Below are 25048 nucleotides of genomic sequence, written 5' to 3'. Positions count from 1 at the left end.
CCTTCCATTCCCTCATTTTCAGTTAATTCCCATGTCTATCACGCTGTTGAAGCTGCCGCCCTGGATGGCGCTAACCGCACGCAGGCTGTCTACAGGGGGCCAATTACAGTGTCTCCTTTGCGGGAGCGCCTCTTTGAAAGCTGAATTTCAATACTTCAGACTCAATGAGATGCCCTGCCGGTCAGAATGGGCCTCGTTTTCTTCAGCTGGACTACAGTACAAAGACTGAAATGATGTACAGCATATGGCGAAATCACTGTATGAGGAAAATCACTACTGATGGTAGTACAGACCAGAAGTAATGGACAGGAACTATTACTGCTGAAACCTCTAGAAATTTTCTAAGAGCTGTTATGCCACATGTTGGAGACCCCGGGCAGGTGCGGAGATGCCGAGAAGGCTCCAGGTGACGTCACCAGCGACAGGATGGGGGAGGGCACAGGGAATGGTGTGATTGTGTAAAGTCGGGGGCCACGGCCAGTACCTGCGAGTCGGAGATCTCGGAGGGCTTCTCTGTCAGGCTGCTGCTCTCCGCCGGGATCAGGTCGTTGTACTTGGTGCTGACGTCCTCGTCGGAGTAGTGCAGGCTGCCGGGGCTGGGCCGCGGAGGAGACCTGTGGGAGGGAGGGAGGACAGGTGAGCTACCCTCTACTCACTTTGATTCTGCTTCAACATCTCAGCTGGGGTAGAATGGTACAACGCATGGGAGGCTTACCAATAATGATGCCAATACGCATAATTATCATAATATTATCAAGAACAACAATAATAATACTAATAGGGAGAGAAAGAGGCAGAATAAGAAGAAAAATATAAAATTTAATAATTAAATTACTGTCATTTCGCAGACACTCTTATCCAGAGCGACTTAAACAGGTTACAGTTTTATTTACACGTTATCAATTTATACAGCTGGATATTGACTGAGGCAATGCTGGGTTAAGTACCTAAGTTAGTAATGCCGGGTACTACAGCAGTGCCCCAGTGGAGAATCAAACCAGCAACTTTTCTACTAGCCCTGTTCCTTATCACTATGCCACACTGCCACCCACTGCCAACAACAAACTTTGTATAGCACCTTTAATAAGTTCAAGCTGATTCATAATCGAAGCATAAAATGACCCTATGGGTGTACATATGATCTGTGTAGCATAAGAACAACCCCGGGTCAGGATTATACATAACATATTAACATATGTCCAGTAACATTTACACATAAACATCAGTTCCTGTGTCTCAACCACTGCCTCCCCCACACAAGAGTGTCTATGGAGATCACAGATCTACCTACATCCTTACTGCTTTATTACACCAATATACCCTTTTTAAAAATGTAAATACAAGCTCTGGAGTACCTCATACAGGAAGGACGAAAAGGTGTAAACAGAGTTAACAAAACAAGGTGCTTTCAGAGCCTGAAGATTCAAACCCTGACATGCCTGAGGGTACATCACTCACTAGCTGCATCCTGAATAACTCTGGGCCCCCCAGGCATGCAGATCCAGACATTCGCTTAACAAAAGGGAGAGGGAAAAGGAGGAGCTTTTTTTCTTTATCAAAAAAGGGGGACCCCACTAACAGCCATCCATCAGCATTGCATTCTGAGACGGTGATATGTGGGTATGGACCACAACTGCGTACTTTCTGGTCTCCGACGTACATATACTGTACTCCCTTTCTGCCCTTGACAACAGATCTGAGATCAGCTTGCACACCCCCTAAGCCTAACCCAGTCCACTTAGTGTCAAGGTTTTGATTTCGATCCAGGATCAGCTGCTGAGTGCCAAAGGTAACTAAACTAACATACTCTGACATCAGTATGCAGAGAAATGTGTGGGGGTGGGGTTGGGGGGGGTGACAGGAGACTTCATAAACATCATGGGACACACATGAGATTCACGCCAGAGGATCTCAGAGGCTGATTAGTGAGTAGGCCGGGGGCCTCGTGACTCCTGGAGGGGAGGCGTGGCTGAACGGAGGGAGGCACCCGGGGTGCTCAGACTTCAAGGGAGAGCGGAAACCCTGCTACTGCCGCAAAAACAGCACACCGGCCCATGCGGGAACTTCAGCCTCCACTCACCAGGGAGAGTACGGCTCTCCTCGGCTTTCCGCTCCCTGCTTCCCCATCACCAAGGAGCCAAACAATCCTACATCTGGCCCTGTTAATTGTTTCCTCCTTTCCCCTGTACCGGCTCCTGCTTTCTCTCTCTCTCTCTCTCTCCCTCTCTCTTTCTCTCTCTCTCCTGGCTGAAATGTGGAAGGAGGCCTGGTTGTCGGAAGATCTGGAGATCCGATTCGGAATCCTAAACAATCTCTCTCGAGTAATGAGCGTCAGTCGGGCAGTGTGTAAATCACATTAAAAGAGTTATGCGAAACACCCTTTGAAGTGAGAGCGTTTAAAAAAAAAAAAAAGCAAGCAATGTACGGAAGGAAAGTTATTTATCCTTCTTTGCGTGAAGAAATTCCGAAGTGTCCTGATTTAATTAGATAAAGCTGATGGGAGGTCAGCAGCACATGGTTTGACACAGGCTCAGTGAAACATGGGGGAGAGTGCTACTCTCCTCCTTCACACCGTGCTGTTACAGTGCCCTGGGGTGCTCTGGGGCTCAAGGGTGAAGCCAGGAAAGACAGCTCTCTAACTACGTCTTCTGACCCCTTTCGACCCTGGTGGATGCTCAGTAGAGCGCGTCCACAATGAGGCCACAGACACACTTTGTGCCAGAGCCTTGCAGAACCAGGTCTTGTTAGAATCTAAGAGGCCTAGCTGAATGTGCTGTCTTGACCTGTTATTACAATGCCAAACTTGGCAGGGATATCGGTTTGGCTAGAAGGACAGGCATACACTTCCTACGCAGAAGACGAGTGTATTTAGAGGGCCGTCAAGTTCTCATTTCTGTGTCACGTGAAATACAGTTAGCCATATTTTGTGTCCTTGTTAGGCTGATGAAATATTGTATTATATTATTGTCATTTAGCAGACACTCATATCCAGAGCAATTTACATACAGTAGGTTACAATTTTATCCATTTATGCAGCTGGATATTTCCTGAGGCAATTGTGGGTTAAGTACCTCGTCCATGGGTTGCAACAGCAGTGTCCCAGCGGGGAATTGAACCAGCAACTTTTTGGTTATGAGCCTTGCTCCTTACCGCTACACCACACTGCTGTAACATGTACTGCTTCCCATGTGTTTCTGTGGCGCACGTAAAGTTAGCATAGCGGTCTAAAGATGTAACACACCTACATCACACAAAAATTGAAGCTTGTTAAAAACAAACAAATATTACAGGGTAAATTGGGCGTGAAACACACCTCATGCAATGTAGAGCGGAACCTACAATGACATATTTTTAATCCTGGCAGTGGCTTTGAGTGAAACAACATAATTACACATTTTGCAATGCTCGGCCTCGGTCCTGCTTGCAACGAGGCCAGCACTGGATAGGAATTGGGACTAGTCCTTGATTCCTGATAAAATACTGCTGGAAAACCAAGTGGAACCAGCGGCTATTGTTACGGCTGTACCTCTAGTGTGCAACTCCAGTGTGCAACACTGAAGCAGCCTTGAAGTGATTTCATTTCTGCCAATTTTTTTGCTCTTGAAGGAAGCAACTGTTTGTAATGGTAGCACAATTTCTGTTCGGTTGCTGACTGAGATAACTCGATGATATACCCGACTCCACTATATTAATATACTGTTAGTACAAAAAGTTTATTTTCACACTCTAAAGCATAACATTCATTTCACTTGTCCAGGAATGACCACAGCAAACTATTTTTGCTCCTCTTGGGGTAAACCTGAAACTAAACAGCATTAACACTTCCACGTATTTTTGATGGAGGTGTAACTTTTTCCAACCAAAAAGAGCGGGACATAATGACCACCTTGTATTACATAACGTGTGAGAATCAGAGCCCTGCGCCCAGGGCCTGTTTCCATTGTTCCTCAGAGCAATCAGCCAAACAGCAACGGTTTGTTTACGGTTGGCCGGTTCACTCCGCCGTCCTCAAAATGTCCCCGAATGTCACCTGGCACAAACACCCGCATCCCCGGATCCGGGCGCGTGACCTTTGTGACGCACTGACTGGTGTGTCAGCTGTGCCATCATCATACTCCAAAGCAACTCAGGTCACGTACCGTGCTTAAGGAGACAAGAACGGCACCCTCTATGGTTAACCCGACTAGAGAGGTTTGGGTTAGGAGACCAGTTTTTTGACCACGATTGTCCCATCATGCTACACTATGATGCTACAGCACAGAAAAGGATGCCAGGAAAGGGTTAACTCAGTTAGCTGGTTGGGAGCCCAGTTCCTTGACCTTCACCGTCCCATGATGCTACACTGTGGTATGAGTAATCCTCCCAACTAAACTACCACAATGCCACGGCACACAAAGGGAGGCCAGGAAAGGGTTAACCAGATCTGCTGCACAAAGAAACTGAATCTTAGCTCTGGTGGGAGGTTATGATAAACTAGTCTATGAAAAATTCAGAGGCAACACATCTCAAAATTTCCTCCCTCAACAAACCCCCTTCCCAACACCACTGCCAACCTGCACAGAGTGGTTCTTAAATAATTAAGCAACCCCAACCCTCCCACTCCCATCCCCAAAAAACATGCCCTCGCTTTGAGCCCCAGTGAGTGAGACTCTGTGTATGCCAGGGAGGGCTCCTATCACTGCCCATCCATTCCCCCCAAACCAGGACCCCCTCAACAGCCCTGCACACGAGAGGATCTTTTCAAAGGGAAGGACAGACATCGGCCCCTTTGATCTCCCCACACGGGCCTCCATGGTCAGGGATGAGACAAGGTCGAATGGGCCTACCCTCTCCCACACGCACACTTACACAGGCATGCGCACACACACACACACACACACACACACTCCACACACACACCACACACAGACACATATACCCACACACACACAGACACACTCTGCACACCATACAAAGACAGCTTACTCTGATGGTGGAAACACAAAAGCACACACACATATACATACTCACACACACACACATAAACACGCACACCCTGTAAAGAGGACTTACTGGTGAAAATATGAAAGCATACACACACACTCATACACACACGCACACACACATACCCTGCTGAGAGGGCTTACTCTAATGATGAAAACTCAAAAGCACACACGCACACACACACACACACACACACACACACACACAGGAGTCAGCTTTTTCCCCGGGGCTCTCTCACACGCCAGGGGCCACTCTGCCTCAGCTCCGTCTCCGTGTGCACGCGTGTGGAACGGCGAGGTCTCCACACTCACGCAAGAGTGACTCCGGCTCGTGAGCGACCCAGCCGCTCCCCCCCCCAAAATGAACGCCCCTTTGTCTGCGCCCACGGAGGCGAAGTGTCCCGGGGAGGCGGCTGTCAGCCCCCACCTCCACCACTGGGGGCCGTGGTTCGGGCCCCCTTTTAACGCAATTATGTCATTTGGGAACACACGTGTTCTTCCTGGGGAAAGAGAAAGCCTCAGTGTTCTGCCTGAGACATTCTACTCTGCACCGCTGCACCGCTGGAGAATAAAGGAGAGGTATGTCTGCAGGAGGCAGACAGGCAGCCAGTCAGGAAGGGAGAGAGGGGGCTGCAGCTGGAGGGGATCGTTACCTGGGACTGGGACCAATCTTCACCTGAGGACCGCTAAGCAGCCTCAGGTATGTTAAAACCTTGCACCTTGACCGGGCAGTTTCAAAGAGGAGCCCTGAGGCAAGGGTTGGGGGTGGGTGGAGGGGGTAACATCTGCGAATTCCTCGCTCCTGGGCCAGCACCCAGGCAAGGAGGCCAGCCCTTTGATCCCGCACCAAGGTCGGGGTGTAGGCTCCCTGGGCAAAAGAGGGGATGGGGGTGGGGTGGGGTGGGGGGGGGGGGCAGAGATCAAGGACTGGGCAGGGCATCAGAGGAAGCTGGAGACCCAGCTGTAGGGTCCGGAGGAGGTGTGCTTACGAAATCACAGTTACCTACGGCTGTGATGAAGGTGAAAACATTGTCAATGTCAAACCACTCCCTGCCGCTAATACAGAACACGATTTGCTTAATAGCGTTTCAATAGTGTTGAAAATGATTTTTTTAGCATGGTGACCGGAAATTACGTGGAGTACTCCTAGGGCTGTGACAAAGTTGTCTGCCTTTCTGAGTCACGATGACAATTTATTTTCACTACTGCGACATTTATTTATTATGACATTTATTTCACCAGAGCTCGTACCGCCTGGGAGGAGGGCGGGGCTTGGAGCGAACCAACGACAGACATTCTCTATGTTATTCTGCCAGACGGGGTGGCAGAAGGCCCCTGGCATTGTGCGCGCGGGTAGATCTGATGGGACGTCCCAACAGTGGACAGTTGGCCGAACTCCTCGTGATTCAGGGCTGCGTGTGGGAGGCGCTCCTACCAGCAAGGGGAGTGCTTGAACCCCCACCCCCTGTCTGCACTCCCTCATAAATCGACGCCCAGACAGCTTGACCTGGCAGCAAACTGTGGAGAGACGGCAGCATGCAGCCTTGTGAAGCCCTTTAAGACATTTATTTCGGGACACGTAAATGTGGAATATCAATCTGTGCAGAAAATGCTGTTCTCATGTATGTAATGGCGGGTTTGGGTACAGAGGCTGTCCGCTGTGGAGAACGCGGTCCAAGTCAGCAAGATTGACAGAGACGAGGGCTTGAACTACAATCTGCGAAAAGCACTGGATCATGGGCGCAGTGGAATAAATGACCTCATTAGAGCGGACTCAATCACCGCATTCTTTTTTTTTATTACAGCAGAAGCAGGCAAGATTTAATGAAACCATCAATTCCAAGTCATTACACTCTTTCCATTGCCATCAAATAATGGCCTCCTCAAGGCATGAGGTCATTTTTCTATTTCGCAATGACAAACACCACGCTTCGCTCTGACCAATAAATAACTCCCCACGGGTCTATTGGGTTGATGCATAAATTCGCAGCTGCCATCGCACTTGCTATAGAACAGATTTCATTTAAATCAATTAGCAAAGCTTAATTACTTAATTGCCTTTTAAAGCAGTTCAGAATGTTCATCTTGCTTCTTGTTCCAGGTGAAGGCCTCTCTAATTTGAACGGGGAATGGGAGGACAATGTGTTTTTTTTTTTGGTGGGGGGGTGGGGGGGAGGGGGGCACGATCTCACCTGGTGTAGACCCCGTTCTTGCGGCAGAAGGAGTTTTTGACGGACAGCCGCCGGTTGTTGAGCTCCAGGGCTGGGAAGCGGCCCTCGTCCAGGCTGACCATCTCCCCGTGGGTGAGCGCGTTGCAGTTGGAGTTGTTTCCTGCGTGAAGAGACATGGGTGTGAGGATGTGTGCTGCACATTGGTCAGCCCTGTCACTATAATACCCACAAGTTCCACAGTGGAAACAGTGTGGTGTAGTGGCAATGAGCAGGACTTGTTACCAAAAGGTTGTTGGTTTGCTTCCCTGCTAAATGACAACAATGTAATGTAATGTAAAATTGTCTGCGGTGCAAAACTCATTCCGACATGCGTTCATATGTAACTCTTATTGAATTATAAAGCTCACATCAGGGATACTGGAGTTTTTAAAAAAAAAGCTGCTTAGAAGATGCTCTTACACAGTGTTACTTTCATAGCTTACAATGCTGACATGTTATCCATTGATACAGCTGGATATTTACTGAGGTAATTCTGGGTTAAGTGCCTTCCCCAGGGGGTACAGCAGCGGCGCTGCAGGGAATCGAGCCAGCAACCTTTGAATTACGAGCCCTGCTCCACTCCACTACACCACACTGTCCAGATACAGTGGAGGTCTCTCCAGTTTCACAGTATGCACCATGCTGAATCAATTACAGTTCACCCACCGCTGTGACTACCAATACTACTGCCATTACTATAACAGGTATAGCAGAGGTCAGTCCAGAATGCTAATGGGTACACTATATGTAGAGCTGCCTCTCATCATACAACCACGACTGTTACTACTGCCCTAATACTGCTGCTGCTGCAACTACTACACTTACTGTTACTATTACTTCAGTTACAGCTGAGATTACTCCACGTTTTACTTGAGCTATCCAATACAACTGCCACTGTTACAACTACAGTGCTACTTAAGGTCTACCCTGCCTTGCTACTTTGCTGAAATCACCTTGGATAGAAGTGAGTACTACTGCTACTATAATGACTCATATGCTTGCTTTCAAATGCAATCCAACAAAAAGAAAGTGACAAAATGCACCTCTTCCCACAAAAAATAATTTAAGCCCAGTGCAAATATTTAGAGAAAACACGCTTTTTGACTTAGACAACAGCCAGGGGTCAGTCAGCACTCGATCACCACAGCCCGCAGTGACGTGTGGAGGAGGTGTCAGAGTTTCCAAACATGACCGTGTTCGTTTGTGTGTCGCGGGACCCCCCAGAGAGGCGCCCCGAGCGCCGGCTCCCATGCCCCTGGGTCCTGCGAGACACCTAAGGGGTGAGCCTGTCACCGGGCTGAGAATTTGGGGAGTCGGGGGTGCCTGCAGCGACCTCTGCCCCCGTTCGCTGGTGTGAGACTACCCCCCCGGGTTCGTTGGGCTGGTCTCAGGGCAAGGCAGCGGTTAAGCAAACACCCGTCGAGAGGAGGTGGGGTGGCCCCCGCGGCCCCTGCGTCCCGCCGCTCACAGGGCCCTGAAAGCGCCTCTTTGTGTCCATCTAAAACGAGCCTCTTGTGTTTCCCCTGTCAGCTAGAAACATGTTTACTGACCCGAGCTGGGCCCGGCCTGGCCTGACAAGGCTCGAGAAAAAACTGCTGACGGCTAGAAATACCCTGAAGATGTCCCGCCCATGCAAGCAGGAGTGCCTCTCCCTCTTCCTCTTTCTCTTTCTCTCCCAAGCCTAACGCTCATGTTTCTTCTCCACGGCTGTGTGATTATTTTCTCTCTGGACATTTTTTTTTTTGTTTACCGTCCAAGACAACCTCACGTTCTAGACTGCCCGTCTGTGATGGACTCCCGCCATCGGTGACTAACGTCCCATGATGCTTTGCACGGGACTGCCACAATGGACGCCCTAAAGACTGACAAAGCCCGGCTGTGGCGCGGTGCTGCGGTGACTCAGCACAGCTGCTACAGGCGTGAGTCATCGATCTGCACAGCATCAACAGCTACTCCCATCCAGCCCTAACAGGCACCATTTAGAGAACAGAAATATTGATCTCCGCTCCCCCGGCCCTTTACAGAGAGGAAAGGCGGCAGACAGCGCTTGAGCTACATTATCTAGCTATCTTTACCCTCCAGTTACCACAAAAATGCGTATGGGGTTCGTGCTGTTTTCAGAGTCATGGGTCACAGCACTATATTCAGGGATGGCAGTTTTAGTCCCCGGTTGTCAGACTTTGAGTGATAGGGGTCTCGACCTGCTGGATGCAATCTTGGCTCGACTCGTCTTATTAAGATCTGAGGTGGAATGATAAGCAGAACCACTCTGTTTTCGGAAGACCTAAGTGGCTCTCCCTTCATTCTACCTCAAAAGTATTGAGTTTGCGGATAACGGCTCCTGCCCACCTGAGTCCGACTTCTTGGCATACTTCTTGCTCTGGCCCCGAATGATGAGGATGAAGACCAGGAGGAGGATGAAGATGAGGCCCACCAGCGCCACCACCACCAGGAACCACCACTCCTCATAGAAGGGAGCCACCTTTTGGGCTGGAGGACACATTGCATATATAATGATGTAAAAATGGACCAGCAAGAAGTAGAAGAGATAATACATGAGCAATACCATGATCATCTACTTGTGACGTACAAAGTCAACCAAAAAAATAAACAAAAAAAGCTTCATAAGTTGGGCCAGATATATATCAACAAAGAACAAATGATACAGGATCTCAAATGAGTTGGGAATTTTTCATAAAGCTGTTTCTGTCATGAAGCAATTTACAAAACGTAGTGTAAACCAAGTTTATACGTTAACATGAAGAGAGTCAAACTGACCTGATATTGAAGGCGACGGGGGGCTGGGAGAGCCGTATCCATAGTCATTCACGCCGATGACCCGGAAGTCATAGCTGACCCCTTGCTTTAGGATATCCATATTGAATGTGTATGAGGTCACCTCTTTGGGGATGTCCTTGATCAAGATGTCCCACAATCCCTCATCTGTAACAGATCAAACAAGACACGAGGGTTGGGTTTGAGTCAGAGAGGGAGTGCCAACATTGCATTGCTTGACACTGCTCTGCATGCACTTAGGTATCCACAGCGAACATCAAAAACCCTGCTCCATGCAAGCCAGCCTCTGGCTAATCAGTGCATGGGCCACACAGAGGCTTACTGTAGACTCAACAGTCATGCTGATATGTTGGTGACTGGTAGTGTCGTATGTCGCCTGCCTGGAGATAAAAGAAGTGGGGGGGGGGGGGGAGCTGACAGACCCGAGGTCATTCAATTTTGAGGAGGGGGGTTGTAAGTGATACCCCTGCCAGCCTGGGGCGTTGACAGCAGGCTCACCACCGGCACACTCTCCACTCTTAACCTCCATGTGTGCTTCATACCCCCCCCCCCCCCCCCCCCGATCCCACACAACCCCTCACTTCCCAGCAACCACGTAATCAATCCTCCCTCTCAAACTTCTTCTCCATCCATCATCCCCCCATTCACCTTTGAAATCTGTCAATCCGGGCCTGAAACCTGATGCTTCCCCGGTCGGGACCAATCAATGCGTCCCCCGATCGATACTCCATTAAAAGACTGAGAAACCTAACTGCGAGGCCCACGTGTTGTTGTTTTTTCCCCCACTCCTGGTCCTAATGGAGGCCCTGATTTGCACACAGTGTACCCAGCGGTAATGATTGGGGAAGTGGAGATTCACAAACCACACAACGGGGTGATCTCTAAAGCAAAGATTTTCCATCCCCTGTCCACCTCACTGGCTGTGGAGAGGAACTATTCTAAAGAATGGTTGAGATGAACTGATGCTTTAAGTGTTACACCAATGTTATCTTTTGTTATGTAACTATTACTATTTTCCAGAAGTGTCTCAACTGCTTTATCCAAGGTTCATGGAATAACTTCCCAGTTTTTCCCCCACTGGCGTGGGTTTTCTATTTTTTGATTCCCTCTGGAAAATGCACTATATACAGCACTTTGTGACAATCTTGACCGTAAAAGTGCACCATAACAAATAGATCAATTGATTGATTGAAAACGTTATGACGGTTCACAGTGGTGATTCACTGACAATAGCTCCACAGCTATTGGGGTTCACGAAGCCCCACTCTGCCGTCACGATTGCATCTCCCTCCCTGTCTCCGTTTCGCGGGTGCTCACCTGAGGGTCTGGCCTCGATGACGTAGCGGGTGATAGGCGCTCGCCCGGGGTCACCGTTGGCCCAGTGGATGGTGAGGGCCGAGCCGTAGCGTGAGATGAAGGGCTCTCCGGGCGGACCGGGAGCACCTGCAAAAAGCAGAACAGAGTGTGAAAGCGAATCATTACATTACATTCAGTTAGCAGGTGCTCTTATCCAGAGCGACTTCCAGCACGTAAGAACAGAAGCGTATCCATTCAAGTCAAATGGGCATCGGTCTCAGATCAGGCTAACAACACTCCCTGACCAGTGAGTGTGAGCATAACACTATTCAAGCCTTACCAGAATTTAATTTGTGCAACCTGACTGGGCAACGGAGGCCAAGTACGCTACGATACGTCAATCACTGACATCTAAAGACATCTGCGACATAGTGCTAGGCTAACAGCAAGGGTCAACATGAAAACACTGGGTGCTGGGAAATATGAAAAATAAATCTTCTAGTTTTAATGGTACTGAGAGTGAAGACACTGCTATGATAATCATCACATACTGAGTGTACAGACGGACACACAGACACGCGTGCGACCGACCTTCCCCGGGCCCCGTGGTGATGTTGGCCTCCACCTCAGGCCCATAGGTGAAGGTCTTGGCCCGGATGCGAAAGTTGTAGGTGACCCCGTCGGCCAGATCCTTGATTTTCATCCACAAGGGGGCGCTCCCCTTCACGTCAACCGTCACAATCTTACTGACGCCTGGGGGGGAGGGGGAGTGAAGACAGGAGTCGGCACAGGCCACTGAGGACTCTAGATAAACACACTGCATTTAGAAGTCTGTTCCGTGTCACCGCCATTTGTGTTCAGCACACACACACACACACACACACACACACACACACACACTAATACACACAGAACACACAACATGCCCTCCATCTTCACTACCTCCTGCTGGCCTAGTCCTTACAGGAAATAGATTAGATTGACATCGAAGATATTCTATAATATGACCAGATATTCAGCATCACTGTCACTTCTGTCCTCTGTAGAAAATCAGAGAACAGCTTTGGCAATGGCAGAGATAGAGCGTTCAGTGTGAAGCAGATGGAGCTGAATATCTGGTCTGTCAATAGAACATCTGTGCTAACATGCACGCTTCTGTAAATCCACCGGCTGCGAGAGCCTCTGTGGGTGAACGGTTCGAGGCGGCTGCCGACTGGCTGGGTCGGTCACTCTGACAGGAAGTGCCTGTCCTTCTGCCTGGCTTCTTGGGTAAGCAGGTCTCAAATCAGGTTTTTGTATGGAACGTCTAGCTCTCCTGCTGTTGGTACAGCTGGTGCAAACCAGCAGCAATCGCTGAATCCCAGAGGATGTTCCCTCCAGAGGACCAGGGGGGGCTGACCCAGGGACAGCGTAGCGTTTTTTAGCCACTCCAGACTACACCAGCAGCAGGTTAGCACACCACAGACAGGCAGTTTCCACTCAGCACTCTGCCCTGTTTTATTAAATAAAATCTGAAATGGCTCAGACCAGAGGAGTGCTGTTTCCATCCCTGTATCCCAGTTAATCTCCTGCTGGCGTGGTAACGGTCAGGCGGACACCCCACAACGAGCCCTCGGGGGGACAGAGCAGTGGGAGGTTCCCCTGGGGGGGGCACTGAGGCCTGGGGCCTAACGGCTTTTGGCAGGCCCGACAGAGCGCGTCAGAGGCCTCACGATCGATACCACGCCATCTGTGCCATCTGCCACGCTGAGCCGGGTAGGAAACAGTACCCCCGTGGTCGGCAGAGCCAGACGCTTAAAGCCTTCCCTTGGGTCATCTCATAAAAATGAATACAAATAGCAGCATGCCACGATCTCCAACACACACACACACACACACACACACACACATGTTCCTTGTTTCCTTTTCACAGTTAATGAGATACAGCAGAGTTTCATTTCTTTGCACATTTGAATGCTTGTACTTGAATGCCAGGTCTAATTTCAGCAATAGCCTTGTGTCCACCTAACTGTGGTCTCGCAAATATTGCACAACATATAACTCACAAGCTGCTGGAATTGTTTGGAATATTTCTACCTTAAGATAACTTCGTGACACAATTCTGTGCTTCTCTGTGTGAGAGAGTCAGGATTGCGGTAAAGCAAGATGTCGATGTCCCCAGCTGACCCAAAGGTATGGTTTAAGCGGCAGAGTACAGATGGACAGGGAGAGACAGCAATCAAGGGGCGGGGCTTACCGTCCACGGGTGTACAGGGCTCGTAGACGAGCCGGTAGCCCTCGATGATGCCGTTGGGGTACACCGGCTCCCCCCAGGAGACGTTGACAGAGGTGGTGGTGAGCTCGCTGAAGTGGATGAAGCTGGGAGCACTGGGAGCTGAGGGCAGAGGACACAGGGGTCAAAGGTCAGTCCTGAGACAGGTGGGTGAGGGGCCGGGGTGCACAGTGACTGCACACAACCCTATGCCACTACAACTACAGCTAAAATACTATTGAAAGAGATGAACTATGTTAGGAGCTTTTTTTTTTTTAAAGAGAGGACTGATCTCAAAATGTGCATTATTCATACTCTTATAGTTATTTCAGGAACTCATATATGAAAACTTACATATTTTAATATCGCCTGAATCCATCTGAGACTATAATTGAATGCTTTTTTTAGAAAAGAGTGTTAGTGTATGAAGTTCAGAAAGCTGGTGCTGTGTGAAAAGGGAGGGATAGGGAAAGCAGGGGGGGCTCTGGGGGGGGGGGCACGGCGGCAGCAGTGGCTATGAAGGGCGGAGGGTAGAGGTGTGGAGAGCTGTGAGTCCTGCCAGTGTTTCACTCTCCTGGCTTCAGAGTCACTGCTACAGGGAGCCGAGCGCACGCAAGAGGCATCCACAAAGAAAACGATTGCGTTTTCTTTTTTCTCCTCCGAAACGCCGAGGAGGCCTGCGCGGAACACAGGCCTCCTTGTGCACAGCCGCCAAAAATCTGCCCCGCACATCTTCTCCTGCCTCCGCGCCCCCTTCCTCGACAGGGCTGTCATATGCTTACGTCTCCGTGGCAACCCCGCGCCGATGTGCCAAAAAATTCGAGAATATCCGTCCTCCCAACAAACCCCCCCCCCCCCCCCCACCCCCCCAGTCCTTCCCCTCATGGGATATCAAACACGACAAATGAAGAGAAAAAAAAAATCCTCCCTCTGGAAGAAAGAGAATGAAAGCCACATTTCTCCCAGAGCGGCGGGGAAGCAATCTTCTTATTGAGGGAAAACAATCTGGAGACTCTTCAGCCTGATGAGTCCGAGTGAGCATCTCCCAAAACCGCAGGAGCTCGGAGCCGGGGCGAGCGCGAACGCTTCCAGAACCCTCTTTCGGCTGCGTATTACGATGAACAAAGAGGCAGATGCTCTGGAAGGACTTGAAAACAGAACGCACAGATTCATTCGGTTTGGAGTTGATCAGTTTTGTCGCAAACCCTGTGCACTCTGGCATCCTGACAATAACCTTCCGCACTGCAGAAGTCTACGGCTGCCGGGGCTCCACGTGGTCCATGAGGTTGAGAGATTCTTTTGACTTTGAGCCATGGGTCTACTTGGGTGAAACAGTCTGTCTCTATTTACACCTCAGTTAGTGCGTGGTGCGCAAACGGGCAAGTAATGACTTTCAGTTAAGTGGGACGTTCAAGTTTCAGAAGTGGTAGATGGTACCATAACAAATACGAACAAATCTGAACGTTACTACGCCTATCTCAACACGCAGCTTCACTACGCCTCCAGTGTTGTAGCAGAGGTGCTCCGTCCTTACCGGCCTGCTGAGTGCGCCCCCTGGTGGGGGGGCTGCGGGGCCCGTCTCCGGCAGCGTTGAAGGGGGCCACGCTGATCATGTAGGTGGTGTAGCCCGTCAGGTTCTTCAGCTTGACCCCCCCCTCGGGGAGGAAGAGGGTCCGCAGGCGCTCCGTCTCGTTCTGCCGCTGGAACTCCCAGAAGTAGATCTGCGGGACGACCGAGCAACAGGTGACCACACACAGGTGACACAGGTGATTTTGTTTTTTTTTTTTTTAACCAAAATCAGCCTTGCTGCTTTGAAACCCACCAACTCTGTGCATCTGTGCCTGTGATGTAAAGCTCATTTCCACATGCATTCACATGTAATTCTCACAGACCTCTTAAAGCTCACATCAGGCACATATGGGCAGCAGAGTAGGAAAAAAGCTGCTTAGCAGATGCTCTTATCCGGAGTAACTTTCATATGTCATCCATTTTATACAGGTGGATATTTACTGAAGCAATTCTGGGTTAAGTACCTTGCCCAAGGGTACAACAGCAGTGCAGAGCAGAGTTATGAGTCCTGTTCCTTACCACTACACTTCACTACACTAAAGCCCAACTTCAGGTGTACTAGGGGCAGGTAAGATTGGTAGTAACTGGTAGGCGTTATGAAACTCATAATGGGTGGAGCTGCCACGGGCTGTCAATCACTTACTGGTATGAACTAAACTCAATGAGGGACATTATAGAACAGAGTAACTCCACCCATTTTAGCTTTGCGTTGCAATCACCAGTGACTGGTGCCGAAAACTGACCTTGTACCCCTGAATGTCTCCATTCTGAGTTTCTGGGGGAGGAGGGTCCCATGTCACATCCAGCTGGGTGGCGGTTGCTGATTGGATGGCTACGTTTTGGGGCGGGGCCGTGGGGACTGTGAAAAAGAAAACATACTATGCCCATCACACATTGCTTCAAAAAACACATTGTGTAATGTTATCTGTTGGCAATAATGAAAGTAAAGTAGGACAATTATAAAAGCTAACTAATTATTAAATGAGTTTTAAATGGCACTCAAAACAAATTACACAGGGATTTAAGGAAGCCCATCATTAATGTAATGGTAAGAAATTAATTGCACAGCAACACTATCCAGATTCAAACCAAAATTATTAGCATTTGAATTATGGAGGTGTGTACATGAGTTTGGACATCGCTCTGTGTGTGTTACATGGAAGGATGACCCCCCCCAACTCCATCCACCCCCCCCCCCCCCAACAATTTTACCTGCCTCTCCCACGAACACCTCCTGCGGAGTGCTGGTCGGCCCCTCCCCTACAGCATTGTACACACTCAGCCGAATCTCGTAGCGCTTGTGTTTGCTCAGGTCTGCAGGATACAACATGCTAACGTTACCCACGATGCACTGCAGCACATGACATTATCAGTCTCCTGATTCTGTCTGTTTGAAAGGAGGACTTGCCAAGGATAAAAACTACATTGGAACCGGATCAGAATATTTTCTGTAGCAAAGCAATAAAAATGTTTTATATTCATACGGTCAGGCAAGTGTTTTTCTGTTGATGTGTTTATGATCTGTTCATATGATTTGATGAGCTTAGAGCCCGTCATTTCCAAACCTAGCCTCCTGAGTAAAAATACCAAACATGCAATAATGTGCAAGAAAAAAACCTCACTAACCTCTCAAGTACAGTACCAGTCAAAAGTCTGGACACACCTGATTAAGATAATGGGGAACATGCATTCAAAGACATTTTGATCTACAGACTTATGCTTAAATGCTTGAAATTTGTTTTTTTAGACAAATATAATATGTTGAAATTGATGCCTAAGTATGAATTTCTTCACCCCCCCCCCTCAAAAAAAAATTAATTTTAAAAAATATTTTTGGCTACTTTGAAGAATCTAAAATATAAGACTTGATTGGTTTAATTTGATTTGTTACACACTTTTTGGTCTCTGCACACTTCCATTTGTGTTAGTCCTTAGTTAGTTCATAGTTCTGACGTCTTTACTGTTTTTCAAAAATGTGGAAAATCGAAAAAAATAAAGAAAAACCCTTCTATGAGTATGTGCGCCCAAGCTTTTGACTGATACTGTATATTTATATTCTCAAGGCAGTAAAGAGAACTCAATCAGGGCCGGCACTATGGTCCGCCTGAGCTCAGTGTCAGTGCAGGAAAATAAAGATCATAAGGGAACGACTCAATCTGATTTATTGCCCCCAATTTTCACTCTGCATTTCCGAAGCGCTTCAGGACAGAGCAGATCCAGATCCACCAGCATCATTCATTACCCAAGGACACAGAGAGAGATTCCATACGCACAGAAAAAGACCAAAGCAGGAGCAGCTGGGAAGGATAGCTTTCAGAGGCAGAGTGTGTGTGTGTGTGTGTGTGTGTGTGCGTGTGTGCGTGCGTGCGTGTGTGTGTGTGTGTGTGTGTGTGCGTGTGTGCGTGCGTGCATGCGCGCGTGTGCGTGTGTGCGTGTGTGTGTGTGTGAGAGAGAGAGAGAGAGAGAGAGAGAGAGAGACAGAGAGACAGAGATGGAGAAAGAGAAATAGAGAGCAGAAAGAGCGACGGAGATCAGACGAAGATGGAGAAAGAGAGAGCAAAGAAAGAGAAAGAAAGATCAAGGGAGGGAAAGAGAAAGAGCTCAAGATCAGGTGGGCAGATGTAAAGAGATTAAGTTCGGAAGAGGAAGAAAGAAACAGAGACAACAGAGAAAGATGGAAGCTGGAGAGACCCATAAAAAAGAGAGAATACAGAACTGTGTGAGGACTTACTGTCCAGCTCGTACTGGGTGAGGGTGGACTCGCTCAGGTTCCGAATGCTGTAGGGGGCTGAGGGAGGTGACGTGGGGTGGGGGGAGGAGGGGAATTTGAGGCGGGCAGGGAGACAGACAGAGAGAGGGGAGAGAGGAGAAGGGAGAGACATAAGTTAGTGCATTAGTGCGCTCTGCAACCCTTTTCAGACAGTGTGCACAAAACAATGGCTGTTCCTCAAGGCTGGTAGCTGATAGGGGCGGGGGGGGGGGGGGGGGGTGTGAGGTTAAGAAAATAACATCAACATCAGCACGATCAAAAAAGAAGATAAAGAACACACCAAAGGAATCAGTTCCACCCTGGAACACTGGTGGGGGGGGTTCTGACTGGGAGCGGGAGGTGTCCGAAGCAAGGACAGTCACGACCAAGGGGTTATACGGGGTGAATAGGAGGGAGGGGATGCATTCTCTGCTCATGTTATTACACACACCATTGGTTTCATAGCACAGAGGCATCTGTGAGTGTGTCCGTGTGTGTGAGTGTGTCCGTGTGTGTGTGTGTGTGTGTGTGTGTGTGTGCGTGTGTGTGTGCGTGTATGTGTGTGTGTGTGTGTGTGTGCGTGTGTGTCACACTAACTGCATTTGACTGGGTATGGGTATCTCTAAACACAATCTGCAGTGTCTCTATCCCTTTGAAACGAGTGTAACATGTGGTCCACAGCTTAGGTCCTGGAGGACTGAAGTGTCCCACAATGCTCGCTTCACTCAACCAGCAACTGAGCCAGACATTATTAGAGACAGAACTCTAAGACAGGAGCCAAGTTCCCCTAGTGTGATGAATGTTTTCCCACAGAATTTTTTGCCCCATTTGATACTGCTTGTATCAGCAGATGTCAAACTTCTTACTTGGCTCTTCTGAGTGCTGTCACAGTGGGAGGGGTGCTGGAACAGAGAGGGGTATGGAAGCAGGCAATTTTGGGGTAGAACGGGGTGGGGTCTCGGCTTATAGAGACTGTAGGGGGGCTGAGGAAAGCAAAGTGGGTCTCTCGGGGACAGGGTGGTGTTACTCACAGGTGAGCTCGGCCCAGGTGACGGAGGGACTGTTGACGGTTCTGACGCTGAAGCTCCGGAGCCGGTCGTACAGCAGCTCCCGGTACCGGACCCGGAAACCCAGCAGGATCCCGTTGATCCGCTCCTCTGAGGGCGGCTATGAGGAGAACCCCGGAACCAATCAGAACCGATCAGAACCACCATTCTCTGACCCCGCCTTACCTCCTAAACTCTTCCCCTCCCACCAACAGGGGTGAACAGCCAGAGAACTCAAACCTGTCCAAAGCTGTGATTCACACACCTAGGGAATTCCCCCCCACCACCCTTTCCATAAAACATGAAAGTACAAGCCTGGGGAGACAGAAGGGATCTTTTTTTTTCTGTACGGAGCACAGTCGCAACCTGGCGCGTGTCGAATTTCCCCCCGTGTGACCTCATCATTTCAGCCCGAGAGCGGGTGAGAGGTGTGGGCTCAGCGCAGCACAGCGCACGCTGTTGGGCGGAGACAGCCGCTCGTTCGAGGTGCTGGCTAACGTGCCCCCCCCGGGGCAGTGAACGCGGGACCCGCCCACTCACCTGCCATCGGATCAGCACGGAGGTGGTGGTGTGCGGCGTGACGGAGAGGATTGTGGGAGCTTCGTCCGGGACTGGGTGGGAACACACAAAGAGGGAACAATTGAGTCAGTGGCCCTGATAATGCACTTTGAGAGGGGGGGGGGGGGGGCGCTGGGCTGGGGTGTCCATCAGGGGCCCGGCCCCGCAATAACTCCTCGCGTGGCCTTTGAGGAACAATCACGCAAACACAAAGAACACTGCAGCTATTGACAAACGAGCCACAGGACGGCAATTAGCACAATGTTTGGGCGAGATTTTTGCACAGCCATTAAGCAGGCTGGCTTTAGGGCGTGATTCATGCTGCCAGGGCATGGAACTGCACAAGCACCGGCCAAACCCCCTCGTCTCACGGCAACAGCAGAATGCCAGCGTTACATCACTCATCTCTGCTCTTCCCGGAGTGCTTTCATCATTCATTTTAACAGCCAGTCAAGTTTTACCACTAAGGCAGTAAGTTTGCAACAGAAACAACCGCATTCACCCGATGTTTGAGGTCCCGTGAGATATTACCAATCGGTTCGCAACAAAGAGTTATTTTGAACATTTCTTTGTCTGTTTTTTTCTTTTTCCAAGAGATAGTGTAAAGTAAGGTCTTCTTGATTCCACAATGATGGGCAACAGAAAAAGGACAGAGAGAGAGAGCGAGAGAGAGTGAGAGAGAAAGATTGAAACAGATAAAGCTTCAGACAGAGAACCACTTGGTTTTACAACAAAGTAAATACCCCCAAGCAAGAGAGATATCCATCAAAAAGATTACAGCTGTCTTCCTCTGTTTCAAAAAGAAGACTAACGCAGAAAAAATGGCAGACATGCCAGGAGAGGGGCCCGCAACCCTGGCAGCAGCTGGCTAGTGTGTTGCTACGTGTCACAACATGAGGGACAATGAGTATCTTGTTCTACAGGAGTCAGAAGATTATGAACATTTTTCGAGTTTAATTAAATATCATTAATTAAACTCTAATGTCATTTTTAATAAATTAACAACAGAATCTTGGGTCCTGGGTCAGAAGTCAGAGGTCAGGGGTCAGAGCACCTACCGTCCTGCAGCGTGGTGATGGCCTCGCTCTCCTCACTGTATTCACTATCCCCAATGTCGTTGGTGGCCTTCACTCTGAACTGGTAGGAGGTGAAGGGCTTAAGCCTAAATAGGGGAGAAAGAAGAAGTCAGTAGAGCTGCACCACCACATACATTGTAGACAATCTCTTATCCACGGCAATATATATATATACGCAGAATCCACAAGAACCCTGGCCAGACTGTGTATACCCATGCGACCCAAATTGAGCCCACACAAACCTTTGTTAACCCAGAAGAACACATGAAAAGCCACACAAACCCACAAGGACCTACATGAACCTATGAGGATCCACTAGAACCCACAAGAACCCATGTTCACCAACAAACACCCACAGAAACGCTTGTTAACACAGAAGAAACTATGTTCACCCACAACCACCCATGGAAACCCTTGTTAGCATACAATAACCAATGTGAACCCCCATGAACCCACAAGAACCCATGAGCCCTCTGGACAGCAGTTCTCCAATCCCTGACCACCATCTCACGCATGGTTGACGTTCTCACCTGTCCACGATGTAAGAGGTGGCCTCATGGTTGACAGAGGCCGAGTGAACAGTCCAGTTGCTGTCTGGCAGCTCTCTGGACTGGACGGTGTAGTAGCGGACGGGCGAGAGGCCATCGCTACCCGGTTCCCATGACAACAGAACGCTGCGGGCCTGAACATCCTCCTGCTGCACAGTGGGGCGGCTGGTGGGCTGGGGGCGCGCTGGGGGGGGGGGGGGCAGGAATGGAGGATACACGTGTATTAAAATAGCTTGTTGTTTTTTTGAAAGTCTTGTGTCATGCCAGAGGCTGCCTGGGACTACATTACCTGTTTGCCACTGAAAACCAGGTAAATTGTGTCTAATTCTAGATGTAGATCTCTTTGGCTAAACACAAACACGCTAAAATCAGTCACATAAAAAAATTATCTCGCAAGGTAAACCGCACCTCTTTCACAAGCTCAAAAGACAAAAAGCACATTAGCACATCTTAGCCTGTTCATGGTTAGCAGAAATACACTTGCCGGGATTCTATTTCTATAGTAATTGCATGCTTGAGAAACACTGTGAAAATTCTATATCAGACAGACACAGTTCTCCCAGGGTCTCTGGGAAAATTGTTAGCTAGTTTGATTGGAGCTTTAAGTGTAACGTAGCTTGAGCGAGAGAGGCTAAAAGAGTAATTTGCCAAGCATGAAAAAGCACGGAAGAAGTGGCTTTAGGCAGCAAGGAAGAAATGTCAGTTCAGTCTTCAAACTTCCAAACCTTCAGCATTACCTTCACATCAACTTCACCCTCAAACTCGGCACGGGGAGAAGTTTAAATTTCATTGAAAAGTTTGAATAAGTCCTGCGTCGGATAAATTACAGAGAAGTCATGCTGTGAGAGTAGAGCCTCCTATAAAACCAATTTCCTCAGAGACCCTGTCTATCTGTTTCACGTAATTAGCATTTCCACGGTGTTTCTCAAGAACGCAATTATTATGGTAATGGAATCCCAACGTGCGCATTTCTGCTAACCGTGAACGGGCTGATCCATATTGCTCGTCTATATGTAAACTCCACCGAATGGATCCACTGCCTTTTGTCCCACTGGACTCGCCCGAGGCTGGTAAATGGCGCAGGGATTCAGGCTGTGATAACCGCCATGATTTGTGACGTTTTCTTTACACGGTTACAGAATGAGCAGTCAACCGTGCCACACTGACACACTGACAACGTGAATGAAAGACAGCGATATTCGCTCGGGGGCGTGGCCTGGAACGGCTGCGTGCTCTGTAAACACGATTGCCGTTTATTTCGGATCAGATCACCTGTTGGGAAGCTGGGCGCACCGTTCTAATCCCGAGGGCGATGTTATATAGCCCGTGATGAATAAGTGCCATTAACAGCACACTCCACAATCAGGTCTGTGTATATTTCTGAAGCCCCTCTCGCTGTTATCGTCAACACATCTTTCTTGTGAAGGGCGCTCTTAATTCATAAGAAAGGGGGTCTGATTAGCCTCCCTTGTGTTTAAATCGCTGTTTTCAGCACGAGTGCTCTTTACTGCTTCTCCTGAGATGTAACGGAAATCGCTCTGTGAAGGGCTCTGCATCCTCCTCTCATCGTTATCTTTCCTGCGTCGAGGAGCGAGGGGTGTGGCCCTGCCGTGTGTACGATCGAGGACAGGAGAGTCACGTGACCCCCCCGGGTACCTCTCTTCTCCGTGGTGACCACCAGCGCCTCGGCCGCCTCCCCCCAGCCCTTGCGCGTCTGGGCCGTGATGCGGAACACGTAGACGGACTCGGGCTTCAGGCCGGTCACCGTGTACTGGCGCGCGCTCGGGTTCAGCACGTCCACGGTGGCCGTGTTGCTGTTGGTGGAGTTCAGCCGGTACGTGATCTGATAGGCTGGGAGAGAGAATGCAGTGGCACAGGTCAAGGAAGGACAAGACAAAAACATATGTGCATGACAGACACTTAAACACTTATTTCTTTTTTTACTCTGTTCTTATCCCCGACTCTTAACTGCCAGTAATAACATGTCTTGAAAATAAGAAAGTAAATAATAGTGAGTAATTATTGTGTAGCCCCGAGATGTTAGTCCATTTTCATAGAGCAACACTTGTCTCTACCTGTGGCGATATTCTCTCACAGTGAAAAGTCATATAGATAATTCATTGCAAATATATTTAAAATATTTTGAAATATACTGAATAATATATTGAAAACATATAAATGGCTATTTTGGTACGTTGTAGTCTCTTTTTGCTTTGCATTAATATATTTTATATAATATGGATTTGAATGGATGTTCTTGGGTTTAACAACATATTTCTCAGTATGCTGCAATATATTTCATTTCTCTCATGGGGAGGGTTTCAGAGGGAGCACCAGGATGTGTGTGAAGTGGGGGGAGGCTCTCACCCAGGATAATGCCGTTGGGCTGGGCGGGGGACTGCCAGATGAGCCTGACCGAGGTGGTCCGCACCTCCGGGAACAGGATACCGACAGGGGGGCCCGGAACTGGAGGAGGAGAAGGGGGTACAGTGATCCGTCAGCGTCAGCGTGTGGACAGAGGAGTAAGAGGCAGGTGACATTTTCCCCCTGCGTCTGTCCGGGGCTAGTCTCCGCACACGCCCTCGTTCAAGTGGAGCACTTTTTCCACCGGCCCTTCCCAACGCCGACGGGGCACGGTCAAAATTAACTCTAGCACAGACGCTCTGTCAGCGCTCTTCGACTGGGGGGGGGGGGGGGGGGGGGGGCTTGTGCGGGGGTGCGACAGTAAGGGAGACAGTCCAAGCCTCCATGCCTTTGATCTACACCCACTCTACAGGCAGCCGGCCAGTGCAGCAGTGAAACTGTCAGGGCACTGCAGTTGTACATTACATTATTACATTCCATTACTGGCATTTAGCAGACGCTCTTACCCAGAGCAACTTACATCGGTTACATTTCTTTTTTTCCCACAACGTTACCCATTTATACAGCTGGATGCTCTACTGAGCCAATTGTGGGTTAAGTACCCTGCCCAAGGATACAACAGCAGTGCCCCAGTGGGGAATGGAGCTGGCAACCTGTCGGTTACAAGTCCTGCTCCTTAACCACTATGCTACTATGCTACACTGCCGCCCAATTTTGTAGCCTTGGGCAAGGAACTTCACCGATAAGACCGTCTGCTAAATGACGCTAATGTAAAGTACCGGAACGTTTCTGCAGTCAGACAGACAGGGTGTGGCGGGGTGCCCGCCGTGCCTACCGTCATCCAGGGTGCGCTCCAGGATCGGGGGGGCGCTGGGCATCCCGTCCCCGATGCGGGTGAAGGCCAGGACCTGGATCTCGTACAGCACGTACTTCCCCAGGCCGGTCAGCTGCACGCTGTAACTGGCGTTGCCTTCCACCGTCCAGAACTGCAGGGGCGAGTCCGAGTCCTTCTCCTTATACACCACCTGAGGAGGGAGAGGGGGAAGAGGAGAGAGAGAAAGAGAGATAGAGAGGGAGAGGGAGAGGGAGAAAAACAGACTGAAGGCTATCACCAGCAGAATGAAGCCGGTTTGTTTTTTTAACAGACCCTCTGCTGTGCAGTCCCTGTCTGTACTGGTCCCTCAGTAGGGGAAAGAACTCCCCACGGGGGTCAGAACAGTGGAATCACTGGCCATGTTCTGACGCAGACTGAAGACCTACTTCTTCAGACTTCATCTCGGTTCCACCTCAATCCCTGCCCTCAACACCTGCTACTTGTAGTAGCTGCTGTTTAATTTTTGTGCAGTATTGCGATGTGTTTTGGATTCTGTCTTCTGATCTACTGACTGATGTATGGCAGCATACTTGACTTCCCTTGTCTAGTCGGGTTGCACAAGTTAACTTGTGGTAGGGCTTGACCAGTGTTGTGCTCACACTCTGGTCTGGGAGTGTTGTTAGCCTGTTCTCACACTGTTGCTTATTCAACTTGAATTGATACATGTCTGTTCTTTCGTGAAGGAAGTCACTCTGGATAAGAGCGTCTGCTAAATGAATGCAATGTAAT

The 25048-nt window shown here is 49.3% G+C and overlaps 1 protein-coding gene across 1 annotated transcript in view; it reads right to left on the bottom strand.

Annotated features, from left to right (window-relative positions):
• The window catches only part of sdk2b (sidekick cell adhesion molecule 2b), an 86347-nt gene that overhangs the window by 6406 nt on the left and 54893 nt on the right, over positions 1 to 25048 (bottom strand). Inside the window, exons 26-43 of the mRNA XM_036549816.1 lie at positions 24281 to 24470; positions 23449 to 23547; positions 22738 to 22932; positions 21064 to 21265; positions 20516 to 20619; positions 19440 to 19510; positions 18885 to 19020; positions 17836 to 17892; positions 16317 to 16418; positions 15848 to 15963; positions 15070 to 15256; positions 13521 to 13658; positions 11876 to 12088; positions 11306 to 11431; positions 9971 to 10135; positions 9542 to 9682; positions 7175 to 7313; positions 485 to 614 (exon numbers count right to left, since the gene is read on the bottom strand). Coding sequence (XP_036405709.1) covers positions 485 to 614; positions 7175 to 7313; positions 9542 to 9682; positions 9971 to 10135; positions 11306 to 11431; positions 11876 to 12088; positions 13521 to 13658; positions 15070 to 15256; positions 15848 to 15963; positions 16317 to 16418; positions 17836 to 17892; positions 18885 to 19020; positions 19440 to 19510; positions 20516 to 20619; positions 21064 to 21265; positions 22738 to 22932; positions 23449 to 23547; positions 24281 to 24470 — 2511 coding nt within the window. The remainder of the gene's footprint in view (positions 1 to 484; positions 615 to 7174; positions 7314 to 9541; positions 9683 to 9970; positions 10136 to 11305; positions 11432 to 11875; positions 12089 to 13520; positions 13659 to 15069; positions 15257 to 15847; positions 15964 to 16316; positions 16419 to 17835; positions 17893 to 18884; positions 19021 to 19439; positions 19511 to 20515; positions 20620 to 21063; positions 21266 to 22737; positions 22933 to 23448; positions 23548 to 24280; positions 24471 to 25048) is intronic.

The sequence above is a fragment of the Megalops cyprinoides genome, chromosome 1 (genome assembly GCF_013368585.1).
Source record: "Megalops cyprinoides isolate fMegCyp1 chromosome 1, fMegCyp1.pri, whole genome shotgun sequence".
NCBI classification, from domain to species: domain Eukaryota; kingdom Metazoa; phylum Chordata; class Actinopteri; order Elopiformes; family Megalopidae; genus Megalops; species Megalops cyprinoides.
The sequence above is the reverse complement of the archived record's forward strand: the minus strand, read 5'-3'. Positions and strand labels throughout refer to the sequence as shown.